The sequence below is a fragment of the Morus notabilis genome, unplaced genomic scaffold (assembly GCF_000414095.1).
Source record: "Morus notabilis unplaced genomic scaffold, ASM41409v2 Scaffold1009, whole genome shotgun sequence".
Classification (NCBI taxonomy): domain Eukaryota; kingdom Viridiplantae; phylum Streptophyta; class Magnoliopsida; order Rosales; family Moraceae; genus Morus; species Morus notabilis.
In genome coordinates, this window is record NW_010357868.1 from 437,210 (window position 1) to 458,124 (window position 20,915).

Here is a 20,915-nt window from a genome sequence, read left to right on the forward strand (position 1 = left end):
GATTATATAATATAATATATTATAATATGATATATTTGTAATTTTTAATTATATTATAACGGAAATATTCATATTTCTTATGTAATATTATAATATGTTTTATAATATTGTAATTAGATTAACCATTTTAATAATATTATTATATTCTATATCATAATTACGTAATATGTTATTTAATAATAGTTGTATTGTATTATATTATAGTATAATATAATACCATCCTAATTTTTAATTATTTGAGTTATTATTTTAATAATATTATTATATTATATATCATAATTATATAATATATTATATAATAATAGTTTTTTGTATTATATTAAATATAATCATAAATATATATTATATTGTAATTATATATATTATATTATAGTATAATATAATATAGTCATAATTTTTAACTATCTACAGTAATTTAACCTCATAATTTACCAAACGCTATTACATTGATTTTAAAATCAGCATAGCTACTGTAATTATAGTTTATTAAACATTCAACTGCTTTTTATAACAGTTGCTTCTTTTTTCAGTTTTTAAAATCTATATCATTACCCCTATATTCAATAGCATTTAGCATACCATCATTTTCACAATTATCTATTGTTGTCGCGTCTCACATATAACGATTTTTTTAATTAACTAACGTGCTTGTTTCACGTGCACATTATTAGTGTGCATATATAACAAAACAAAATGTAATAAAGCAATTAGTGTGCAAAAAACAAATTAGTTGAATAAATAAATATAAACAATTTTTTATGTTAGAAATAATTAAAAAACCTCACGTCTATTTTATCAAAACAATTTTTTTTTCACCTCAATAAACTTTCATTAATAGAATAATACTGCATTTTTTTTTTCAGGTTTTACAGTAGAAATTTTTTATAAAAAAAGGGGGATTACTTGAAATTCAACAAAAATCCTTACAAACGGAATAGTCGTAACGAAAACAGCATAGGAATGGGAACAGGAGGTGGAGACCAGAACCAGAAATCTCGGACTAACTACTCACCGTCTTCTTCGTCGTCGTCGTCGTCGTCGTTTTTCTCTCATTTTTTGTCGTCGGCTCTGAGAGTCAAGCCCCTCCACTCTCCCTCCGAGGTCTCCGTCCGTACAAACTCGGGCGATGGCCTCGTCCGCCGCCTCGGCATGTTTGATCTCATCCTCATCGGCATCGGCGCCTCCATCGGCGCCGGCATCTTCGTCGTTACCGGCACCGTCGCTCGCGACGCCGGTCCCGGTCCGTCTCTTCTCAATAAATTTGCTTTTTTGTTTTCTTTCTTAGGTGAAACTTTTGTAATTAGTGCAAATCTTCAGTCATGAGGACGCAAAAATGATCAATCTTGGGGCTAAATTTGTTATTCATTGCAAATCATGAGTTATGAGCTGATTTTTGCTTTTCTTTTGAGCTTTTGATGTTCAAAATGATAAATCTTAGTCAAAAGTTTCTGCCGAGAGCTTCTTGCAGCTCAGGGATTTCTAGTATAATCACTAATTAGATCTCCAATTATTGCTTTTGAGCTCTAATTATTCGATCAGTTCTTATTATCGCAAAATTGTAGCCGAATATATTCAAATTGGATTATTACGTCTTGCTTTAACTAAACTTGTTTCTTTGATGATGAAGTTGATTAAAGAAATGATCTTGTTAGGTTGGAGTTGGAACATTTGTTGTGCAGTGCGGACCTAAAAATGTCGGATTCCGCTTCATAAGCTGAACCCTAAATTTACTATTTTTTTGCTAATTGTAAAAAACTTGCATCTTTGCTGAGGTAGTTGATTAAATGAATGATCTCGGTAGATTAGAAAATTTGTGATGCACCTGACATGTTCGGTTATGTTTCTGTAGCTTAGGTCCGAATTGGTTATTAGTATGGAGGAGTTAAAATTAGCTTCATACTACCAAATTGGATTACAATGTTTTGGTTTTTTACTTTATTTACGAAACTTGTTTCTTTACTTATGAAGTTGATTAAAAGGATCATCTTAGCAGATTATAACATCTGTCGTCTACCTTCATGATCTTTTCTATTTCGGTAGTTTAATCCCAAACTCTTATTAAATATGCAGGAGTCACAATTAGCTTCATACTAGCTGGACTATCATGTGTGCTAAATGCACTGTGTTTTGCTGAGCTAGCTTCTCGTTTTCCTGCCGTTGTCGGGGGATCATATTTGTATGCTTATTCATCTTTCAATGAGCTCACTGCTTTTCTTGTCTTTACTCAAATAATGCTCGACTACCATATTGGAGCAGCCAGTATAGCCCGTAGCCTAGCAAGCTATGTAGTTACCATTCTAGAACTCTTTCCTTTTTTTAAAGATAACATTCCAAACTGGATTGGCCATGGGGGTGAAGAGTTCTTTGGTGGGGTTTTATCCATCAACATACTAGCTCCGATTCTACTTGTACTTCTGACTATAATTCTTTGTTGGGGTGTCAGAGAATCATCTGCTGTAAACTCATTCATGACTGCGTTAAAGGTGCTCCTTACATCTTTTTTTGTTTTTGAAGTTGAATATATGTTTGCATGAATTATAATTGTTGTTATATGGGAAGAGAAATTTCTGTTGCAGGTTATTCTAGTTATTGTCGTCATCCTTGTTGGGGCTTTTGAGGTTGATACTTCAAATTGGTCTCCCTTTGCCCCAAATGGTTTTAAAGAAATACTAACAGGAGCAACTGTAGTATTCTTCGCATACGTTGGATTTGATGCAGTTGCAAATTCAGCTGAGGAGTCAAAGAGACCACAGGTACACTAATTGTCTTTTCTAACAGGAGTGCCATACTAGTGTGAATTTCCAACCATAATATTATTTTAAAGTTATTTGCTGACTTCTTTTTTTTCTTGTTTGTTTTGAACTTGTGATGTTTCAGCGAGATCTACCAATAGGCATAATTGGTAGCCTTCTGGTATGTATAGCATTATATATCGGTGTCTGCTTGGTGATTACTGGAATGGTGCCTTACAATTTGCTCGGTGAAGATGCTCCACTAAGTGAAGCTTTTACATCCAAGGGTTTAAAATATGTTTCTGTCCTAATCAGCATAGGTGCTGTTGCCGGACTTACAACAACTCTTCTAGTCGGTCTCTATGTTCAGGTGAATTATCTCAGACTTACAATATGATTGTCACCTCTTCATCGCGTAGCATATGCGAGCATGAATGACTTGATGTTTCTAATGGTCAGTCTCGGTTATACCTTGGCCTTGGAAGAGACGGCTTACTACCTTCAATATTTGCCAGAGTACACCCGAGAAGACACACTCCAATTAATTCTCAGATCTGGGTTGGAATTGTTGCTGGAGTACTAGCGGGGCTCTTTAATGTGACTGTGCTATCACATATACTTTCTGTTGGGTCATTGGTAAGTCATTTTGCAACTTATTTATTTTTTTATTTTTTTTGGTTGTATGTTGAGGGTGTTGAATCAATTATCAATGTGCTATACGTTATAAGTTGTTCATTTCTTGAGCGATTAGCTTGCATTTTGTGCAATCACCAATCACATTGGTGTCTAACCCGTTAGTAAGCTGAATAAAATGCAGTATTAAGTAGTAACCCAGATAACATTTCCGGCTGTCTTATCTAGTTTGCCAAGTACTTTTGCTCACTTGGAAACGTACCATGATCTCACCGTATACCCTGGCTCGTTTCAGACTGGCTACTCTGTTGTTGCAGCATGTGTTCTGTCTCTTCGCTGGAAGGATAAGACATCAAGTCAAATATCTTCCTCATCCTGGAGGGAAGGTATCATCTGCCTTTTCATGGTTGCCCTCGGGGGTTTCGTTTCTGGACTTTACTACCGTGTGAACATTTCGATTGTTTTCCTGCTATTAGCCTTAGTTGTGGCCGTACTTGCTTGCATTGCTCTGTATTTCCACCAAGTACGTGATGATCTGTACTCTTTGGTTGCTCCTTTTACTGCTTGCAATTTGCACTTGCTCCTCTTCTAGGTAGCAAGCTTATTAGCTTAGTTGCTGGGGGGTAATCAGTCCGTAGATCAGCCATTATATGTAACGTCATGCACCGTTTTTCCTCAGGTATATGGAGATACACCAGGGTTCTCTTGTCCTGGGGTTCCTCTTGTGCCGGCCGTTTGCATTTTCTTCAACATGTTCCTATTCGCTCAGGTTGGTTGGATTTTAGAATTTGCCTAAACCAGCATATTATCAGATAAAAGAAAATTAAAGCGAATAACTAATAATCTAGTTTTTCCTTTGCAGTTACATTATGAAGCATGGATCAGATTTATCGTCCTTGGCATTATTACGATAGGTGTTTATGCATTTTATGGGCAATATCATGCTGATCCAAAGTCACAAGAGACAGTAATTTACTACAGGGCACCCGGAGAAGAAACTCGATAATTGTTTAGGACTGGCCTGCGCTGTGGGTTGTTGCCCTGCAATAGCATTAGTAGTCTTAGCATTCACCTGTATTGATATTTTAGTCTGTAATGGCAGAATAAATATCACCTTATTAGACCATTATTAGTCTTAGCATTCACCTGTACTGATATTTTAGTCTGTAATGGCAGAATAAATATCACTTTATTAGACTATATTATGTCATTCATAAAACCACGTACAATAAAAGAAACGCGTACCCTGAAAAATCCAATAAAAAAACTGCTTTCTACCAACTGTAATACATTGCTTTTTGAGACATGTGCATCATAAATCGTCTTGTCTCTATTTTTGGTGTTTAAGTTAGCAAATAACACTATAGCCTTGTTTGTTTCTGTTTTCGTTTTCATTTTTTACGTTTTTCGAAGCTAAAAATTGAAACGCGGGTGAAAAACATGTTTGGTGTAAAATGTTTGAAAAAACAAAAACAAAAACGTTTTTGTTGTTTTCTGAAGAATTTGAAAACGCAAAAAAAACTGTTTTCATTTTCTCCATTTTCATTTTCCTTCTCATTTTCTACCGTGTCTTCTTCCTCTTCCCATTCTTCTAAAAGTTCTCAGAACCTTCCCCAATCTCTCATCGCCTCTCACTCCGCCTCTTTCGCCGGCCTCCGCCTCTTTCCCCGTCGTTTTCCATTTTCTGCCGTGTCCTTCATTTTCCTCTTCCCATTCTTCTTCTGTTTCCTCGACCCTCTCTCTTGTCCGAAGTCTCTGATCTCCCTCGACTCCGCTCTTCTCCGATCTGAGACAACCCCTCATCTTATCCGTTCTAAGGTTGTCGCATTTTTACAAAGACATCTCTAATCAGCCCATAAACACATGACCCATAAAAAATTCATCAAAAGCATGAAAAAACCCTTCTAATACAAGAAGAACACCTTACCTTGACTGTTGTACAAGTTGGCCTCTTACATTTGGGTTTAAACTTAGAATTTGTCAAGAAAAATCAATTTTCTAGGAGGTTTCTCTTAGGTCCGAATTTTCTAGCTCAAACCCTTACTCTTATGTCTTCTACTTTGGAGAGAGGAGAAGAAGTTTGAGTAGAGATTTTTTTTTTCTGGTCATAAGCTGCTGAGGAGTAAAAAAATTGGTGTTAAACGGTGGTTAGTGGCTGAGTCCTTAGTTAATATGTAGGTGGTTTGGCATTTTTCTAGCTTGATGACAAGTGTTGCAACTAAATTCTAACTTTGACAATTTAAAAAAACTGAAATAAAAAATTAAACCACCAAACGCAATTTCAATTTTTCTTAAAATTGAAATCAATCTCTAAATAAAAGTACTAAACGCATTTTCAGAAATAATTCCAAAATGAAAATGAAAATGAAAACGTTTTCATTTCCATTTTTATACAGAAAACAAAATTATTTTGAAACCAATTCCAAACACAACCTATATAATAACCTATTCTTGATTCTATTGACTGACATGATTCAAAACAATCATCGTCTTTACGGTGAACTTTCAAAATGGTGCTAGATAGAACTTTTTTTTTTTTAGTCACCAATGTGAATTCTTCATTTTCTTTCAGACTTTAGATTTCTCTGGAAACAAAATTCTGCAAAGAAAACCATTATCATTCACACACAAAATCGGAGTAGAACCCGATTGTCCTCCGTTTACAGTCCTGAATACTGACCAGTTCCACATCAAAAACTTCAAATTGTTTTGAGCTGAAAAAGGTGGAAGGTCCAACCTGTTTGGAAACAAGAGTCTATCATCAAAACAAGCAAACTCAAGGCAAAAGGCTCATAAAAAGAACTACAAAGTTTTCATCCAAATTCACTTGAGTAAAATTTCAGACTTAGAACATGCAGAGAAGGCCTTGCAATCAGTACATAGACAGTCACAAAATGCAAATTCAAAACGCAGGAAGTGTCAATTGACCTTAAAAGGAAAAGCAACATCCCACAAGCGATGTGAAACTTACCGGTGGTCCAAGTTCCGGCGGAATGATTATTCTTCTCTTGCCCCCAGCTTTCATGTCTTTTATTCCTTCCTCAAATCCTGCATATGGAATTCTCCATCTTAGTATTTTCAGTACACACACACACAGAGCATTAGAACATCTAGAGTTACTGTCTCTTCACCTGGAACCAATGCATTAGTGCCCATGCGAATTCTGGCAGGAGCGCCCTGAAAGTACGTGCTGTCGATTCGACGCCCCGACTCATTGTACCCAACATAATGGAAGGTCACCTAGAGAGAGACCTCAAATCATGAGTAGCTGAGAGTCCTAACTCCTAAAAAAAGTCTTTCCGAGACATGTAAGCCCTGTTCATTTCACCGATTCGAGTTTTCAGTTTTAGGTTTCTACAGTTAAAAGCTCTCAGAAAATGTCACATCTAACTTTTTCTGCTACAGTTAAAAGTTCTCAAGAAATGTCAAATCTCAACTCGAATTGAAAAATCGAATCCGCGAAGTGAACGAGGCCGTATACTTAAGATTTCCATCTTAACCCAACATCTCTACTATGCATAAGTTAGTACATATGTTCCATTTCTTGTAATCCGAAACAGAATGTGAAATTCATCGTAATTTTCAGCAAATGAAACAATAGCTTGTGAAGACAATGAAAGAAAAACCTGTTGACCAGCCTTTGGGCAATCACCTTTACCAACTTCGAAATCCCGGTATATAAGTCCCGAATCACATTTGACATAGCTCTCTGGCGTTACTACCTTAACCTCAAAACCTGACGCATGCTCTACATCAGTACTGATTCCATAGAACTAAAAGAGGACTAAAATTGTCGTTTAAGACTATGATATGGTTTCTTTTATAGTAGCGCCATAAACAAACCTTCTCTAATAAAATTGGGAAAGTCTTCAGGTACGTTGTTTTCTCTCTGTCTCCTCTTGTTTTGTTCTAATAACCGTCTCTCATCATAAGGATTTTTAACCTTTGTCTTGGCAGATGAAGATAGAGATGGAAACAAGCTCGTGGTGAGCGAAACGAAAAGGATAAGCCTCCTCCTCAATTTCTCATCACAATGTAGCATTTCGCCATTCTGTGTTCTGATATGGAAAGCAAATTCCTTTATAAACAACTCAGCCAAAAAAAAAAAAAAAAAAAAAAAAGACAAACTCTCATAACATCATATTTACCCACATTTATCAAATCTTTCAATCAATTGATGAAAGTATAACCTGTGATCTTTCAAGTTGTGACTTGAGCAGCAACACTTTATTTGCCTGCTCGGAGTAAAGTGATTTCTTAGCCTTGGAGGAACTGAAATAGTTGGGCCTGCCACTGAAGATTTAAAAAAAAAAGGGATTAATAAAGGAAAGCGCAACACAATTATAGTTATATGTGAATGAAAAAGGAGGAAGAAAGCTTTAATCTTTAAAGTAAATAAATTAAGCCCATGTGTTTAAAAATCCACTAAATTTCCTAACTTTCTTCATTTTGCCTGCAACCACATCGGTTTTTATTTTTTTATTTTTTTAGTTTTTTTAATTATCACTTAATAATTTTTGAGAAGTCATGGAAATCGCTGTTCACAAAAACTTAAAAATTAAACATTGTGAAATGCTAAGAAAATATCTGGGTTTGAGGGATAAGGCAAAAAGATGTGAATTTTAGTAATACCCATGAATTGAAAAAAGTTTGTCCAGTAAAAGCAATTCCCACAAAACAATGTACAAGAGAACTGACTTACGGGGAAAAGATGTGTTGGGTGTAGAAGAGAAACTCGTGAAAACCATCACTATGGCTTTGTTTGGAGATACTTCTAAGCTTCTTCCACCATCTACGTTGTAATGTTAATCCAGCGGAAGAACAAATAAGTAGAGAGAGACAGACAGGACGTGAATGATGATACTTTAGCGCGTTCCCAGTTAGTTGGTCAGTGTGAGCTTATCTTTTCAGTTCTCTAAAAATATTGAAATATCAAACAAGTCCCTACTCTTTGTTGTAAATATCATTTATGGGCCTAAATGTTTTCACAATTCACGAATATCCCTGAGAGGATGACACTATAGTATATGCATAGTTCTTTTTTTTTTTAATTATCAAAAACTCCTTGTTTTGCCCATTTCTTACTATTATACCCTTATATATATGTATATGGGAATTACGAAAATTCTATAAATTTAAAATTTACTTCAAATCTCTCTCTTTATTTGGTTAGTTGAAAAAAATTATGTGATTTCCCATGTTATTTAGCAAGGGTAAATTGTAATGATCATGTAAGTTTTTCCAAATCTAACCAATTAAGGGAAGGAATTTAAAAGAAATTTTGTACTTGAAGGATTCGGATCCATTTGTAACCTCCATTAATGTAATGCTAATGGCCATATTTGTCCCACACCAACATTTCAAGTTATCAATAAAGTGGCTTTTGTTTGTGCATTTTTCAGTTTCAAATCCTTTTAGGTGAACCAAACAATGCACTTCGCCTTAGTGGATTACATAATAATAGCACTGCAATTGAGCTTTTGCGAACCTAGCACTCAAAGTTATCGGCCTCATTTTGCTTTATTCTTCTTCTACTTTTTTCTGGTTTGCTTCATCATATAGTACTCATTGGCAAGTAAAACAAATGACAGTATTCAACCCAAAAAAAAAAAAAAGAGTAAAACAATTGACGGTACAAGTTCAATTTTGGCAAGAAACAATATGGTTTCTAAACGTGATCTACTTGCAAAGAATTTGAGAACCAGAACTCTTTCTGCATATTTTGGTCACTGAAGAAGAGGAAGAAAAGAAAGGTAATTGATTAATTAGAACACCAGTTGTGAAGTCCTAAAATTCTAATTTTAGCTTCTTCACCAGGGGAAAAGAAAACTTAAATGGGTTTTGCATATTCATCCAAGAAGAAAAGAAACTGCTAAATATACAACATATTTGGGAAGTAGAAGTAGGCTATTTGAAACAAACATATTATCATCTAAAAAACAGTGAGGTAACATAAGTGGAAGCATTTTACAGTAACCACACAAAAATTTGAAGACTTGACAAATGCTTTCCCAAAGAGTTGCGATGTCTTGAATTTCCAATCAAATATAGAAACGATAAATCACATAAATAATTAAGCTAAGTAAAACAACACAATAAAAGGGAGAAGATGATGACAAAGTAGATATCAATCATCAATCACCTATAATAGTCCATCTTAAACTTGTATATCAGTATGTCACCTAAAATAGTTGCCACTTAATCGTAGACCTCTTGATCTTTCCATTGAAGCCACTTTTTGTAGCCTGATCTGTTCTCTAAATTTGGCTATAAACTCACCAGCCTTCTTATCAACCTCACTAGTGTACTCTGGTGCTGCAGGTGTTGCATTGCCGATGTATTCAGCGTCAGCATCTTCGGCCGAGCTTAACTGAAACTTCTCGGTCTCATTATCCGCGTGTTCTTCACTCTTTGCGGAAGCATTCTCAGAAAACTCTTGCATCTCTTTCTTCTGATACTCAGGAAGTGTATCAAAGTTCTGCTTACTGCTCCCATTTACCACACCATCAACCTCTTCGTTTCTCGAAAATGTTGTTTGAACATGTTCATCAATTCGGTTTCCCTGCTTCTCTTCACGATTTTTAGTCTCTACGGTTGTTAGTCTACTAGATCTAACAGTTCTAACTGATTTTCCCCTTAATGAAGCTTTTCTAAGGCTGGTTGATTTTGGTTTCTTTTCCAAATTCAAAGTACTTGGACCGGGCTCTTTTCTATCCAAGATATCCTCTCTTCTGCTCTCTCTCACTTCCTTCAAGTAATCTTTTGCGCCTCTCAGATCATTTTCGTATAAAGAACCAAAACTATGTCCCCTCATGTGCAATGCACCGGTCGAGACTTTGTCATCAATTGGTTTTGGCGGGGATGGTGAACTTGAAGCAGAAGATCCTTCTTGGTAACTCTTGGCTTTCCTCACATCCGGTTTCATTTGTGGTGATGTTGAGCCTGAAGAACCAGAAGACGATGCTCGAGAACTCGTTGTCTTGCCCTCATCTTCCAATTTCGAGCTCATTACTTCGGAGGCAACAGAATGTGAGGGAGAATCATCTCCTTGTGAGGAAGACATGGAACTGGCATTAGACGAGAAAGACACTGTGGATCGCAATGACGGCGTTCTCATTGACTCAAACTGAGTTTCATCAACCGAGAGTGGCCTGAAATGCAAAGAAGGGCGATAAACAGCACTGAGTTTTTCTCTCGTTTCCCTCCTCCTACCAGATCTCGAATGCCATGAAATTGGAGAAGGCGATGCAACAAAAGCTTCATCAAACTTCTCCTCCAAATTCCGAGGACCCAAATCACCAAAATTCTCATTCCTACTCTCAACATCACCAAACTTCTCATCCACAGAACCAAAACTAGTCTCATCATTCCCACTAAAAACTTCCACAGTTTCCCCATTTCTTATCCTTGATCTCAAACTCCTCACAGGCAATCCTAAAGGCTTGTAATCAACTACTGATCTAGGTTCATTCAACTCTCCAACACCACAATTTGGCTCAGCCACTACCACCATTGACTCACCCTGAAAGTACTGAGCATTCCAAGCTTGAACAACACTTTTTTCACCATACCCGCATGAATTCCCAAAATCATTTCCGCTCATGGAAATATTGGGGTTCAAATTTCCACCTTGAACACCACTTTTCTCACCATACCCACATGAATTTTGAACACCATTTTCACTAACATAAGAATTAAGATCAATTCTAGGCTGACCCAGGTGAAACTGAGCATCAAAACACAGATTTCCTTCATACACATCTTCCGAAATCGAAGAAAAATGAAACATTCTAGACATATCATGCTGCAAATTATCAAATTTTGAATGGGCAGTAGTGTCAAAGCTCACCTGATCGTCAACATTTCGTCGGCAAAACAAGCCATAGGAGACGGCAATGCCGATGAAGAGAAGGTGAATGAGCTCCCAAAGCTTGGTGATTATGGATTGGCTGATGAATTCGGGAGCTTGGGAAGGGAAAAGAGGAACTAGAACGAGAAACATGGAAAAGAAGAGAGCTTTGAAGAGGAAGTACGAGCAGGACTTGGACTTAGCGAGTGGGTTCTTCATGGCGTGTTGTTGAAGAGGATCTGGTGGAAACGAGAGATGGGGTTTTCTGTAAGGGCCTGAATTTGGTTCCGCCATTGATGAAGCTTGGTGGGTTAGTGAGCTTTGGGTGGTTTTGTGTGAAACGGAAATGGTGTGGGTGAAGCAAGGAAGACTTTGAAGCGAAGGAAAAATGAAGAGAGAGAGAGAGAGAGAGAGAGTTGAAAAAGTGTGTGTTGATTTTAAAAGTGGGGATAATTCATTATGACCGTTTCTGCCAAATGACGTTAATGCCCCTGTCTTTTTTTATTTATTCTATGACTAATTCATTATGTCCCCCTAAATTGTGTATTGTATCTAAACATGCCCACAAATTTCCAGAAATAGTAATTGCACCTCGTTCATTAATAAAGGCATTCAAAAGATCTCTTCGTCCAAATTCGTCTATAAATAAATACTGATGGAATAAGCACACATGATATTTTTTTTTTAATTGCGCATCAATTATATTCAAGTATTTTTTAGAACGGAATGGTTGATATAGATATAAAATCTTTATTTTATCCATGAAAACTTTATATTAGTAACGATGCTCTTAGTTTTTTTCCTTAACGAAATACCTAATATGGATACTAAATTTTAATAATATGTCTACAAAAAAGATTAGTTATTAAAAAAATAATAATTCTACCATTAAAATTTTACCTGTTGTTTTTTCAATAACTATTTTTCATACAATTAATTAGATTTTAAAATGAGAATTTCACCTTATATAGAGTAATTTTCTCGCCTTTATCTTTATTAATCCATTTGAATGTGAAATATTTTACATTTTCTTTAGTTTTATAAATGGATTTCGACGGACTACAAACGAACATTATAAAAAAAAAAATGAATTTTGACGGAAAAGATTTTTTGAACGTCAGAGGGATGTAATAATTACCTTTAAGAACTTAGGGACATCTTGAGATAAAGTTCATAGTTGAAGGGCTTTTGTGTAATAATACCTATATACGTATATCCTTGATTTTGGGCCCATTGGAACGACCAGGCCAGCCAATAAAGCCCTTCAACTATAGGCTCTAGGCGGGCTATAACCCAATAAAGCTGAAACGACGCCGCTTGTTAGCCGAAATCCTCAAGCCCCTCACTTTCTCGGGAAAATGCTTTCCCGGACGACCAGTCACATAAGAAAATCCCTAGGAAGAAAGGGAGATAGAAGATTGAAAGAAAAATGGCAGGAACAGATGCGTTTGTGGAAGCGGACAATGCTGAAGCCATAATCACGAGAATCGAGCACAAATCTAGGAAGATCGAAAGCCTTCTCAAACAGTAATGTTCCAAATTCTCTCTCTCTCTCTCTCTCTTTTTGTTGTTAAATTCTCCGGAGAAAATCCTAAAGCTTCGAATTTCATGTCCGTAACAGGTCTAAGCCAGTCGAAGCTCTAAAAACCGCTCTTGAAGGATCGCCTCCCAACACTCGAGACGAGCGCTGCAAGGTGAGTGTTCTTCTTGCCTTCTGTAAGTTTTCCGAGAAAATTTCCCAAACATAGAGGAAAAATTGAAGTTGAATTTGCAGTCTGCGAACTGGATTGTGGTGCATAGAGCTCTAATGGCGATAAAGGATGTGGATGGCATGTTTTCTTCTCTTGATCCAGAGTACTATGACATCCTTATGAAGTAAATAAAATCTTTCCTTTTCTTAAACTTCTTAAATTTTTTGGAACTCTTATTATTGCTATAGATATTGCCTCAGCATCTTATTCAGCAATGCTAAAGTTAAGTTGCAAATACTTAAATTAAGATTCTATAAACTTTATCTTAACATTTTTATTGTTTATTAGTAAACCTAAATTTTATTTTTGTCGTTTCACATACTGACTAAAAAGCTATAATTTCTATTTTTCTTGTAATGTCTACAATTTACAAATATAATCAAAAGCTTTGTCAAACAGGCTTAAGGCTATCAAAATTCATGATTAAGAAGCATATTGTAAAACGTTAGAATGAGTTTACCCTTTTGGAAGTCCATTTTTTTGCTTTTTGTAAACAATTTATCCCAGGACATCAGATTAATTTATGTCTCAGCATCTTAGGAGTTAGAGCTTATTATTTATTTCTTTACTCTATAGTTTGTATGATTTGGATTCAGTTTATACTTATTAGGTTGCATTATGCCGTAAAACTTTGATCGAGTTTAAGCTTGTATATTTGTGAAACAATTGTTTGCATTCTTGCAAAATGCAATATCGGCTTGCTAAACGGATGTTTGAAAACAAAATTTGGGAATAAACAGCAAAATAGAACATGAAAATAAATATTTTAGTTTGGAATATGTTACTGGCTCATAACGTTTGAAAAGCCAAACAAAACTTGTAGGGTGCGTTTGGAGCAAGGATCCGTGTCATGATAAAAAAATACACGTAAACCGAGAATAATTCTGAATTATAGTTCTGAATTCATGAACCAAACATCATCGTAATGTTTCATTCTAGCTACTTTGCTCCTTTCACCAAGAAATGACCTTTCATTTTTTTGGCATTCTTTTTCTCTTGTCAACATGATGGTGTTTCATAAATTCTAACAATTTGTGACTGCAACCATTGAAGGTACTTGTATAGAGGATTATCGACGGGCGATCGCCCCACGTGCGACCAGTGCCTGAGGATTCATGAAAAACTGACAGAGAGAGCTGGTCTGGGATGCATACTCCGTTCCCTTGCAGACACTGTAAATACAGTTTGATTTTCATCTCTTTGACAAGGAATGGCCTTAGAAAGATTATGGCGTGGTAATGAATCGAATTATTGCTGTTCTCTAAGAAATCATGTCAAACTACATTGACGTTCTTGGAGGTGTGTCCAGAATTCTGTACCTTTATTCCAGAAATTCTGATTCAGAACTTCTCTGAGAAATTGTCTCTTGGTTTCTCTTCTATCCCATTAATTTGGGAGGATGGCTTGTAATAGATTTTAAGTTTAGGAGAAAAAGATGTAATACCAAGTTCAAACAACATCACCACTTTGTGTAGATTCTAGAAGGGGGTAAAAAAGAAAATCAAAAAGAAAAAGGAGGGCATCTATTTTATTTTCTGCTGTTTGGTCATGCAAGAGCAGTGGACAAAGAGTAATTTACCAGAGCTTTTTAATGGACCCGAAAGGAACACTTGCCACACATTTATCGAGGCTCTAAAAAAATCTTCAAAAAATAAAGTATTTACTTTTAATACTGGATGAGTTTAAATTTTTATTTCTTAGTTTTTTATTAAATTTTTTTATTAATGTAATTATTTTATTAAAAATATTATAAATTAAAAATAAATAATAAAAAATATGATTTATATATTTTTAAAAAGTATTTATCAAGATTATTTTTTAATCTTTATTTTTCGCTCGTTTGCTCAATCAAATGCAAAGGATTTTTTTTCCCCTTTTGAAGCTTTTTACTTTCATAATGCACGTCTAGATGTTGTATTTGGTTTTAAAAAAAGGTAAATAACGGTTTTAAAGATTATTTATGAGCATTTTTTCACTCTACATTGAAATATATTTTTTTCATACTCCAGCGTAAAAATCCAATTTCTTTTCCTCACTGCTAACATTTGGGTTTTCCAATCAATAAACTGGTATCCATTGTAAATTAAGGGTTTCTTTTTTCTCATTTTTTCCCATAAGGTTTCTAGACTATTAAGTATTGTTATTTGATGATACGTCAACATATATAAATTGAGTCTGATTATGCTACGTAAAAGTTTTAATACACTGCTACTTATATATATATATATATATTTATTGTGTTTTTCTTTCTCATTTTTTTCCTTTAAGGTTTTATAGACTATCAATTTGTAACGCCCCTCCCAAGTTAGCAGTTAACAACCTCACTAACACAAAAAAAATATAAGTTTAATTAGAATACATAAAACTTCAAAATGGAAAAAATAATATCTATTACAGAAATAATCCTCGAATAGAGTTTCTAAGATTACAATCTTCAAACTTGTCATGGGACTGTGGACCATTCTTGTTCGGTCAATTAGAATTCTTAATTATCAAACTTACATGCATCACGAGAACTATATAAGCGATGGCGCAGTAAGTAAATTATAAATAATTTTTACTTTCAAAACACTTATCTCAAACATTTAAGGTCCTCTTATATAACATTGGTCTTGTGTTATTAAAACCCCTTTGATGTGGCTCATATCTTAGAATCTCTATGAATTTGGCTATTATCATATATCAATCAATTCATAATAAGCACAAAATTTCACATTATACTCAGAAAATACTTTTAAAATCTCATAAAAGTATATATATAAATACACTTACCTTTACTTACTTAAGAAGATAAATAGAACTCCCTCTCTATTTTTCTTTTCCTTTTCTCTCTCTCTATCTCTCTCTTCTTATTTCTCTTTCTTTTTCTTTCCCATTCTCACTTTTCTATTTTTCTCTATTCCTTTTCTACTATGACTAATGTTAAAATTGACTAAAACCATACTTCATATAGGCAACAAGACGTGCACTAAAAACAAAATAAAATAGCACTTCACACAAGATTAACGTGGCATAAGGATACTAACTAAGGTGAGCTTCAGCGTGGAGATATATCCTATTCTTAAAAAATAACTTTGCCACCTCAAGCTTAGGAAGATAAACTGATAACCTTCATATAAATTTCACTATCTGTATTTACCAGATTTCATCTTAGATAAACAATTGTAAGATACTTTCAAATCAACTAAAAATATATAGGTGCACTTAAATAAAAAAAACAAATAAAATTACTTAATGAGATCTAATATTTTTAAAAATCTCCGAATATCATAAAATAAACCAACTAAACTAATAATTTTAAATTTCTAGATGTTAAAGAATTATTGTTATTTATCATCATTAGTGACACATCAACGTACATAAATTTAGTCGGAATATGCTATGTAAAAGTTTTTTAATACACTGCTACACATATAAAAGTTGTAGTAAAAAATCATTTTTCATGTGTATGGATACAGAAACAGATTTGGGGTCCCCTGCTTTTTCTGATTTCATTTATCATTGTGATTAAAGGGAGTTTTGTAGAGGAGTTTTAGTTGGTCCGAGTCTTCAAAGCTGTATTCAGAAACTGGATGGATTCAGTTATCCAAGAACCACAAAGAGACAATAACAAATTGCTGATATTTCATGGAGAAATGCAAATAGTTTTGTCTGGATTCTCAGTCTCGAGGCTGCTATCATTATTATTAGCTGTAGAATCCAGAGGAAAGAAAACAAACTTCCAATTTTTGACAGAAAATACACGGCCATTGTCTTTTACTCTCTATCATATCTTTTGAACTTCAAATCCTTTTCTTTTTATCTGATAAAGTTATGAATTGTTGCAGGGAATATCAAAAACTGTGAAGCAAAAGAACATCATTGATATGGGACCATACTCCTTATAGTTCCATTATGTCCTACACATTCCCCCATAGATTTTGAGCGCATTAAATACAAATTATTAAGACAGCTATGCTTTCTCTCACAGGCATTGTTTCCTACTAAGCATGCCATGCAGAACCTACTTGCTTCACTCTTTGTGAGACAAAAGCCCGTGGCGTAACTCAATAAGACCCCAGATTACCTGTAACAATGCCGGTTCAACAAACCATGTGGATAACCAACAATTATTGCTTCCTTAATTACAATCCCAATAATGTGTTAATGTGGGGTTATTGTATTAATGTGGGATATGATATTTGCACTCGTTTTTAATGGTCTGAAGAGGCTTAGAGGGACTGGAGCTTGTTCAGTATGCTCATAGATCTCAGGTTCGGAGGTGGTGGCTGAACTCACCCCGCAGAGTTTGGAAGTGAGCAAGACTCTCTTATGCTCCTCTGGTTCACAGTTTGAACTACAATTTAGGTCCCGTTCATTTCACTGATTCGAATTTTACTACAGTAAAAAGTTCTTAAATACAATTACATCTAACTTTTTTACTACAGTAAAAAACTCTTACATAAAATTACATTTCAACTTAAATTAGCGAATTAAACGAGCCTTTAAACCTTAATGCTTTAAAATTAAAGATTCTTAAATACAATTACATCTAACTTTTTTGCTACAGTAAAAAACTCTTACATAAAATTACATCTCAACTCAAATTAGCGAATTAAACGAGCCTTTAAACCTTAATGCTTTAAAATTAAAGTTTAAAGCAAATGCAATTGGAATACTTCGCTCATTTTGCATTCCGAGGCTTAAGCGCCTAGGAATTTGTGCTTGGATGTCAAGATGAGGGAACTCTATCCAATCCGTATTACTCAATTTGTGGTGGAACAAATTCAATATATTTCATATCATATAGCATACAAAATAAGAGACAACTAGTTATGATAATAACTAAAGAAAAATAGAGACCGTTGATGGTGAGAGAAGATTTTCAAGAACCAATGACAACATTTGCCCCATCATAATCCACAAAATAAGGACTGCTTGGACCACAATTATTGCATTCTTAAATGGAACCCCAATAATGTATTAATCGTCAATGCTATTTTTCAGACAGAATCACGAGTAGTACAAATATAAAAAAGGATATTGATTCAGTCTCTCTTCGTTACACTTGTAATTATCCTGCTTGCCATCGTAAGTACAAACCCTCCACTAACATTAGAAAAGCCCAAAACTAAATCAAGGCTTCAATATTAACAAAATCACACCCCCTTGAAAAAAATAATAATAATTAACCATTCCTTTTCCCATTAAATCTCTACTCTGAAAACTCTACTTATGCTTTCAACACGATAATGTTAATCCACCACCATATTTTAGGACCTAGAGGCAGGTGTATCCAACGGCCGGTGTGGGATTGGCAATGCGGCCCACGGGTTAATGGGCACAGGCCGTGGGATGCTGGGAACGGCGGGCTGCCGGTTTGAACCGTTTGGAGCGGCAGCAGCAGTAGAGGACAACGACGACGAGGCCGCCACACGCTCACATGAAGGGCACATTGTGAGGGTGGTGGGAGGGCTCATGTGCATGTAGAGCTGTGGGGACAACTTTAATGCTCTAAGCTCTTGCACTTCCTTTTGCAGCCTCCTGTTCTCTTCAGTCAGATTCTCACAGCACCTCTTTAGATACTCACAGTCCACTTCTGTCTGCTTCAATTTAGTCCTGCACAAGTAAAAGTAATTCATTATTGCAAAAAAAAAAAAAAAAAAAAAAATCATATTTTAGTCCCTAAAGTCAATCCAAATACAAGTAGCAAAATAATAATAGTTAAAGACACACACCAATAACATGTTACATGCAAACTGTGTCAAATTTGGTGAGTTATTAAGGAGGCGTTTGGAAAAAGAATTCGTGTCATGATTTGAATCATGATTCGTAATTCGTTATAATATTTTTTTTACATAAAAAATACATAAAAATAAAAAATACATAAAATAAAAATAATTCTGAATAATAATTCTAAATTTATAAACCAATCGTTTCCTAATTCACTATCCATGTCACATTTATTGCTTTTCATAATTACAACAGCAGTTGAAAAAAACAACATTGATGAGAAACAACCAGATTTTTCCCAAACTCATTCAATGCCAACCCATGAAAATTGTGACAGTAAACAGGGGGAGAGATTTTTAAGAAAATGAAAATAAAAGCATTTAATACAATTTGACAAATATACCCTTGAGTGAGTCAGGGAATATCTCACCTTGCCCTCCTGTTCTGAAACCACACCTCCACTTGTCTTGGCCGCAGGTTCAGTTCCTTAGCCAACGCCAGCTTTTGCTTCTGCACACACAATCAATTCATCCCAAAACCACCCCTCAATCAACCACATATTTACCAGACTGCCAACCATGCAAAAAGACCAAAATACCCTATCAAAAGACAATAATAACACAAAACGTACCGGGTTGAGAGTGTTGTGCTCCTTGAAAGTTTCTTCAAGGATGAGAGACTGGTCCTTGGTGAGGCGGAGCTTCTTTCTGGAGGCGTCGCCGCCGCCATTTCCGCCGTCTTCGTCATCACTTCCTCCGCCGCCGCGAGAGCAGGAGTCTCTGTCTCCCTCCTCGGCCTCCTCTCCTCCCGGTGCCTCTCTCTCGCTCTTCTTCCCGCTTATGCTCGATATCGTGCTGTTCGGAGACGACACGCCGTTTTCCTCATCGTAATCCGCCGCCGCCGCCGCCGCAAACGAGGGTGTCAGGTTCACGTCGAGCCCCCGGAGGAACGACCTGCCGTCGGAGTTCCGATCTGAGGGCAAAAAAGGAGTTTTCGTATTGGAATGGCAGTCTTGTGAATAAAGGACTAAGGTTTGTCCATTTTCGGAAGTGCACAATGATTATGATCAGCTTGGAGCTGGAGTTCCCACGCTTGCTTGTTTTGGTTTGTTTGGCGTTACAAAACAAGTTCTTCTACGTGTGCAAATGAGTTTTAAAACAGCAAAAAATAAAAACTTTTTTTTTTCAAAAAATGAAAAAAATCACAGATCTAATACTGAGATCTATTTTTCTTTGCTTCTACTATTTTTACGTTTGTTTTCACTCCATGATGAGGAAAATGTGAAAGCTTTTGGAAATATAATGCTAAAAACAAGAAGCTTTCTCTCATATATATATAATCATTTCCAATAAGTACTCATTCCAAAACTTGCATTTTCAAAATCTGAAAGTTCGTTTTAATGATAAAAAGAAAGTAAGAAGGACTTACCAGAAAGCTGAAAGATTTCATTCCAAGGAGTGGCGGTGGTATTAGTAGTCTTTTGTTGATATTGCATGGAAGAAGAAGAAGGCTTTTGCATGAGATTAAACTTGAGAGAAGAAGAAGAAGAAGAACCCGGTTGATGAGTAGTAGTGTGAGTTGTTGCTGTTGTTGTAGTTCCACCAAATATTCCCAAGCTCAAACTCAACCCCAACCCCAACCCATCATCATCTTTCTCACCCATTTTCTCCAAAACCAAACACCCCAGAAAGAAAAGAAAAAACTCTCCCCTTTTTCCCTTTCTGGGGTTGTTCTTGATCAGGGAAAGAAAGAAAGAAAGGAAAATAGGCTAGCTTTAGGTTTGGCACAGAGAGAGAGAGAGAGACTTTTTGTCTATGCAGTACAGTAAAGGATGATGGGACTATATATATAGAAGATACAGAGAGAGAGAAAGTAGAGAGAGAGAGAGCAAAAAACGCACAGAAACAGAAACAGAAGAGGGTATAGATTTAATCATGACCATTGTGTCAGAGACGGAAGCTATTGGCTCGATTAGCCCCACGTTAGCCCCCCAACCTCTTCTTATTAGACTTTTAGCTTTTAGCCAGGACTCTCTCTCTCTGTAACTTCCTTTCTTATTTCCTAGGCCTTTTCACTTAACCCTGGTTAAATTGTAATCCCTATTAATCCTGGTTAGGTTCTATTTTGACTGTAGTTAAAACAAAGCGTTTCAAGTGTTTTTTTCTCTTGTAGAACTCTGACTCTGTAGTTGTGAACTTGTGACCTAAAAAAATAGATTTTATTGAAAATAATAAAACA

General features: G+C 35.5%; 5 protein-coding genes across 6 annotated transcripts; 2 read left to right on the plus strand and 3 right to left on the minus strand.

The window, feature by feature from the left end:
- Positions 1–890: 890 nt before the first annotated feature.
- LOC21404671 (cationic amino acid transporter 9, chloroplastic) lies at positions 891–4,565 on the plus strand. 2 transcript variants are annotated; one of them, XM_024177057.1, is made up of 8 exons: positions 891–1,240; positions 2,071–2,483; positions 2,577–2,753; positions 2,878–3,102; positions 3,192–3,368; positions 3,661–3,751; positions 4,045–4,134; positions 4,228–4,310. In XM_024177057.1, exons 1-8 carry the CDS (start codon positions 961–963, stop codon positions 4,236–4,238), a joined length of 1,464 nt encoding a protein of 487 aa, XP_024032825.1. In that variant the 5' UTR covers positions 891–960; the 3' UTR covers positions 4,239–4,310. The 2 variants fall into 2 exon arrangements, with proteins under 2 accessions (XP_024032825.1, XP_010089300.1); XM_010090998.2 differs by having other exon boundaries at positions 892–1,240; positions 3,661–3,888; positions 4,228–4,565.
- Positions 4,566–5,803: 1,238 nt separating this feature from the next.
- On the minus strand, positions 5,804–8,230 carry LOC21404672 (peptidyl-prolyl cis-trans isomerase FKBP20-2, chloroplastic). Its single transcript, XM_024177190.1, has 7 exons — positions 8,068–8,230; positions 7,556–7,658; positions 7,209–7,423; positions 6,992–7,101; positions 6,497–6,605; positions 6,337–6,413; positions 5,804–6,102 (listed from the first exon to the last, which is right to left on the minus strand). Exons 1-7 carry the CDS (start codon positions 8,111–8,113, stop codon positions 5,983–5,985), a joined length of 780 nt encoding a protein of 259 aa, XP_024032958.1. The 5' UTR covers positions 8,114–8,230; the 3' UTR covers positions 5,804–5,982.
- Positions 8,231–9,276: 1,046 nt separating this feature from the next.
- On the minus strand, positions 9,277–11,624 carry LOC112095355. The gene has a single exon (XM_024177166.1). The coding sequence runs from the start codon at positions 11,506–11,508 to the stop codon at positions 9,544–9,546; it is 1,965 nt and encodes a 654-aa protein (XP_024032934.1). The 5' UTR covers positions 11,509–11,624; the 3' UTR covers positions 9,277–9,543.
- Positions 11,625–12,530: 906 nt separating this feature from the next.
- Positions 12,531–14,575, plus strand: LOC21404673 (actin-related protein 2/3 complex subunit 5A). Its single transcript, XM_010091000.2, has 4 exons — positions 12,531–12,741; positions 12,836–12,908; positions 12,989–13,089; positions 14,019–14,575. Exons 1-4 carry the CDS (start codon positions 12,644–12,646, stop codon positions 14,152–14,154), a joined length of 408 nt encoding a protein of 135 aa, XP_010089302.1. The 5' UTR covers positions 12,531–12,643; the 3' UTR covers positions 14,155–14,575.
- Positions 14,576–17,814: 3,239 nt separating this feature from the next.
- Positions 17,815–20,395, minus strand: LOC21404674 (homeobox-leucine zipper protein HAT3). The gene is made up of 4 exons (XM_010091001.2): positions 20,106–20,395; positions 19,309–19,649; positions 19,108–19,187; positions 17,815–18,563 (listed from the first exon to the last, which is right to left on the minus strand). The coding sequence occupies exons 1-4, from the start codon at positions 20,338–20,340 to the stop codon at positions 18,218–18,220; spliced, it is 1,002 nt and encodes a 333-aa protein (XP_010089303.1). The 5' UTR covers positions 20,341–20,395; the 3' UTR covers positions 17,815–18,217.
- Between the last annotated feature and the right edge of the window lie 520 nt (positions 20,396–20,915).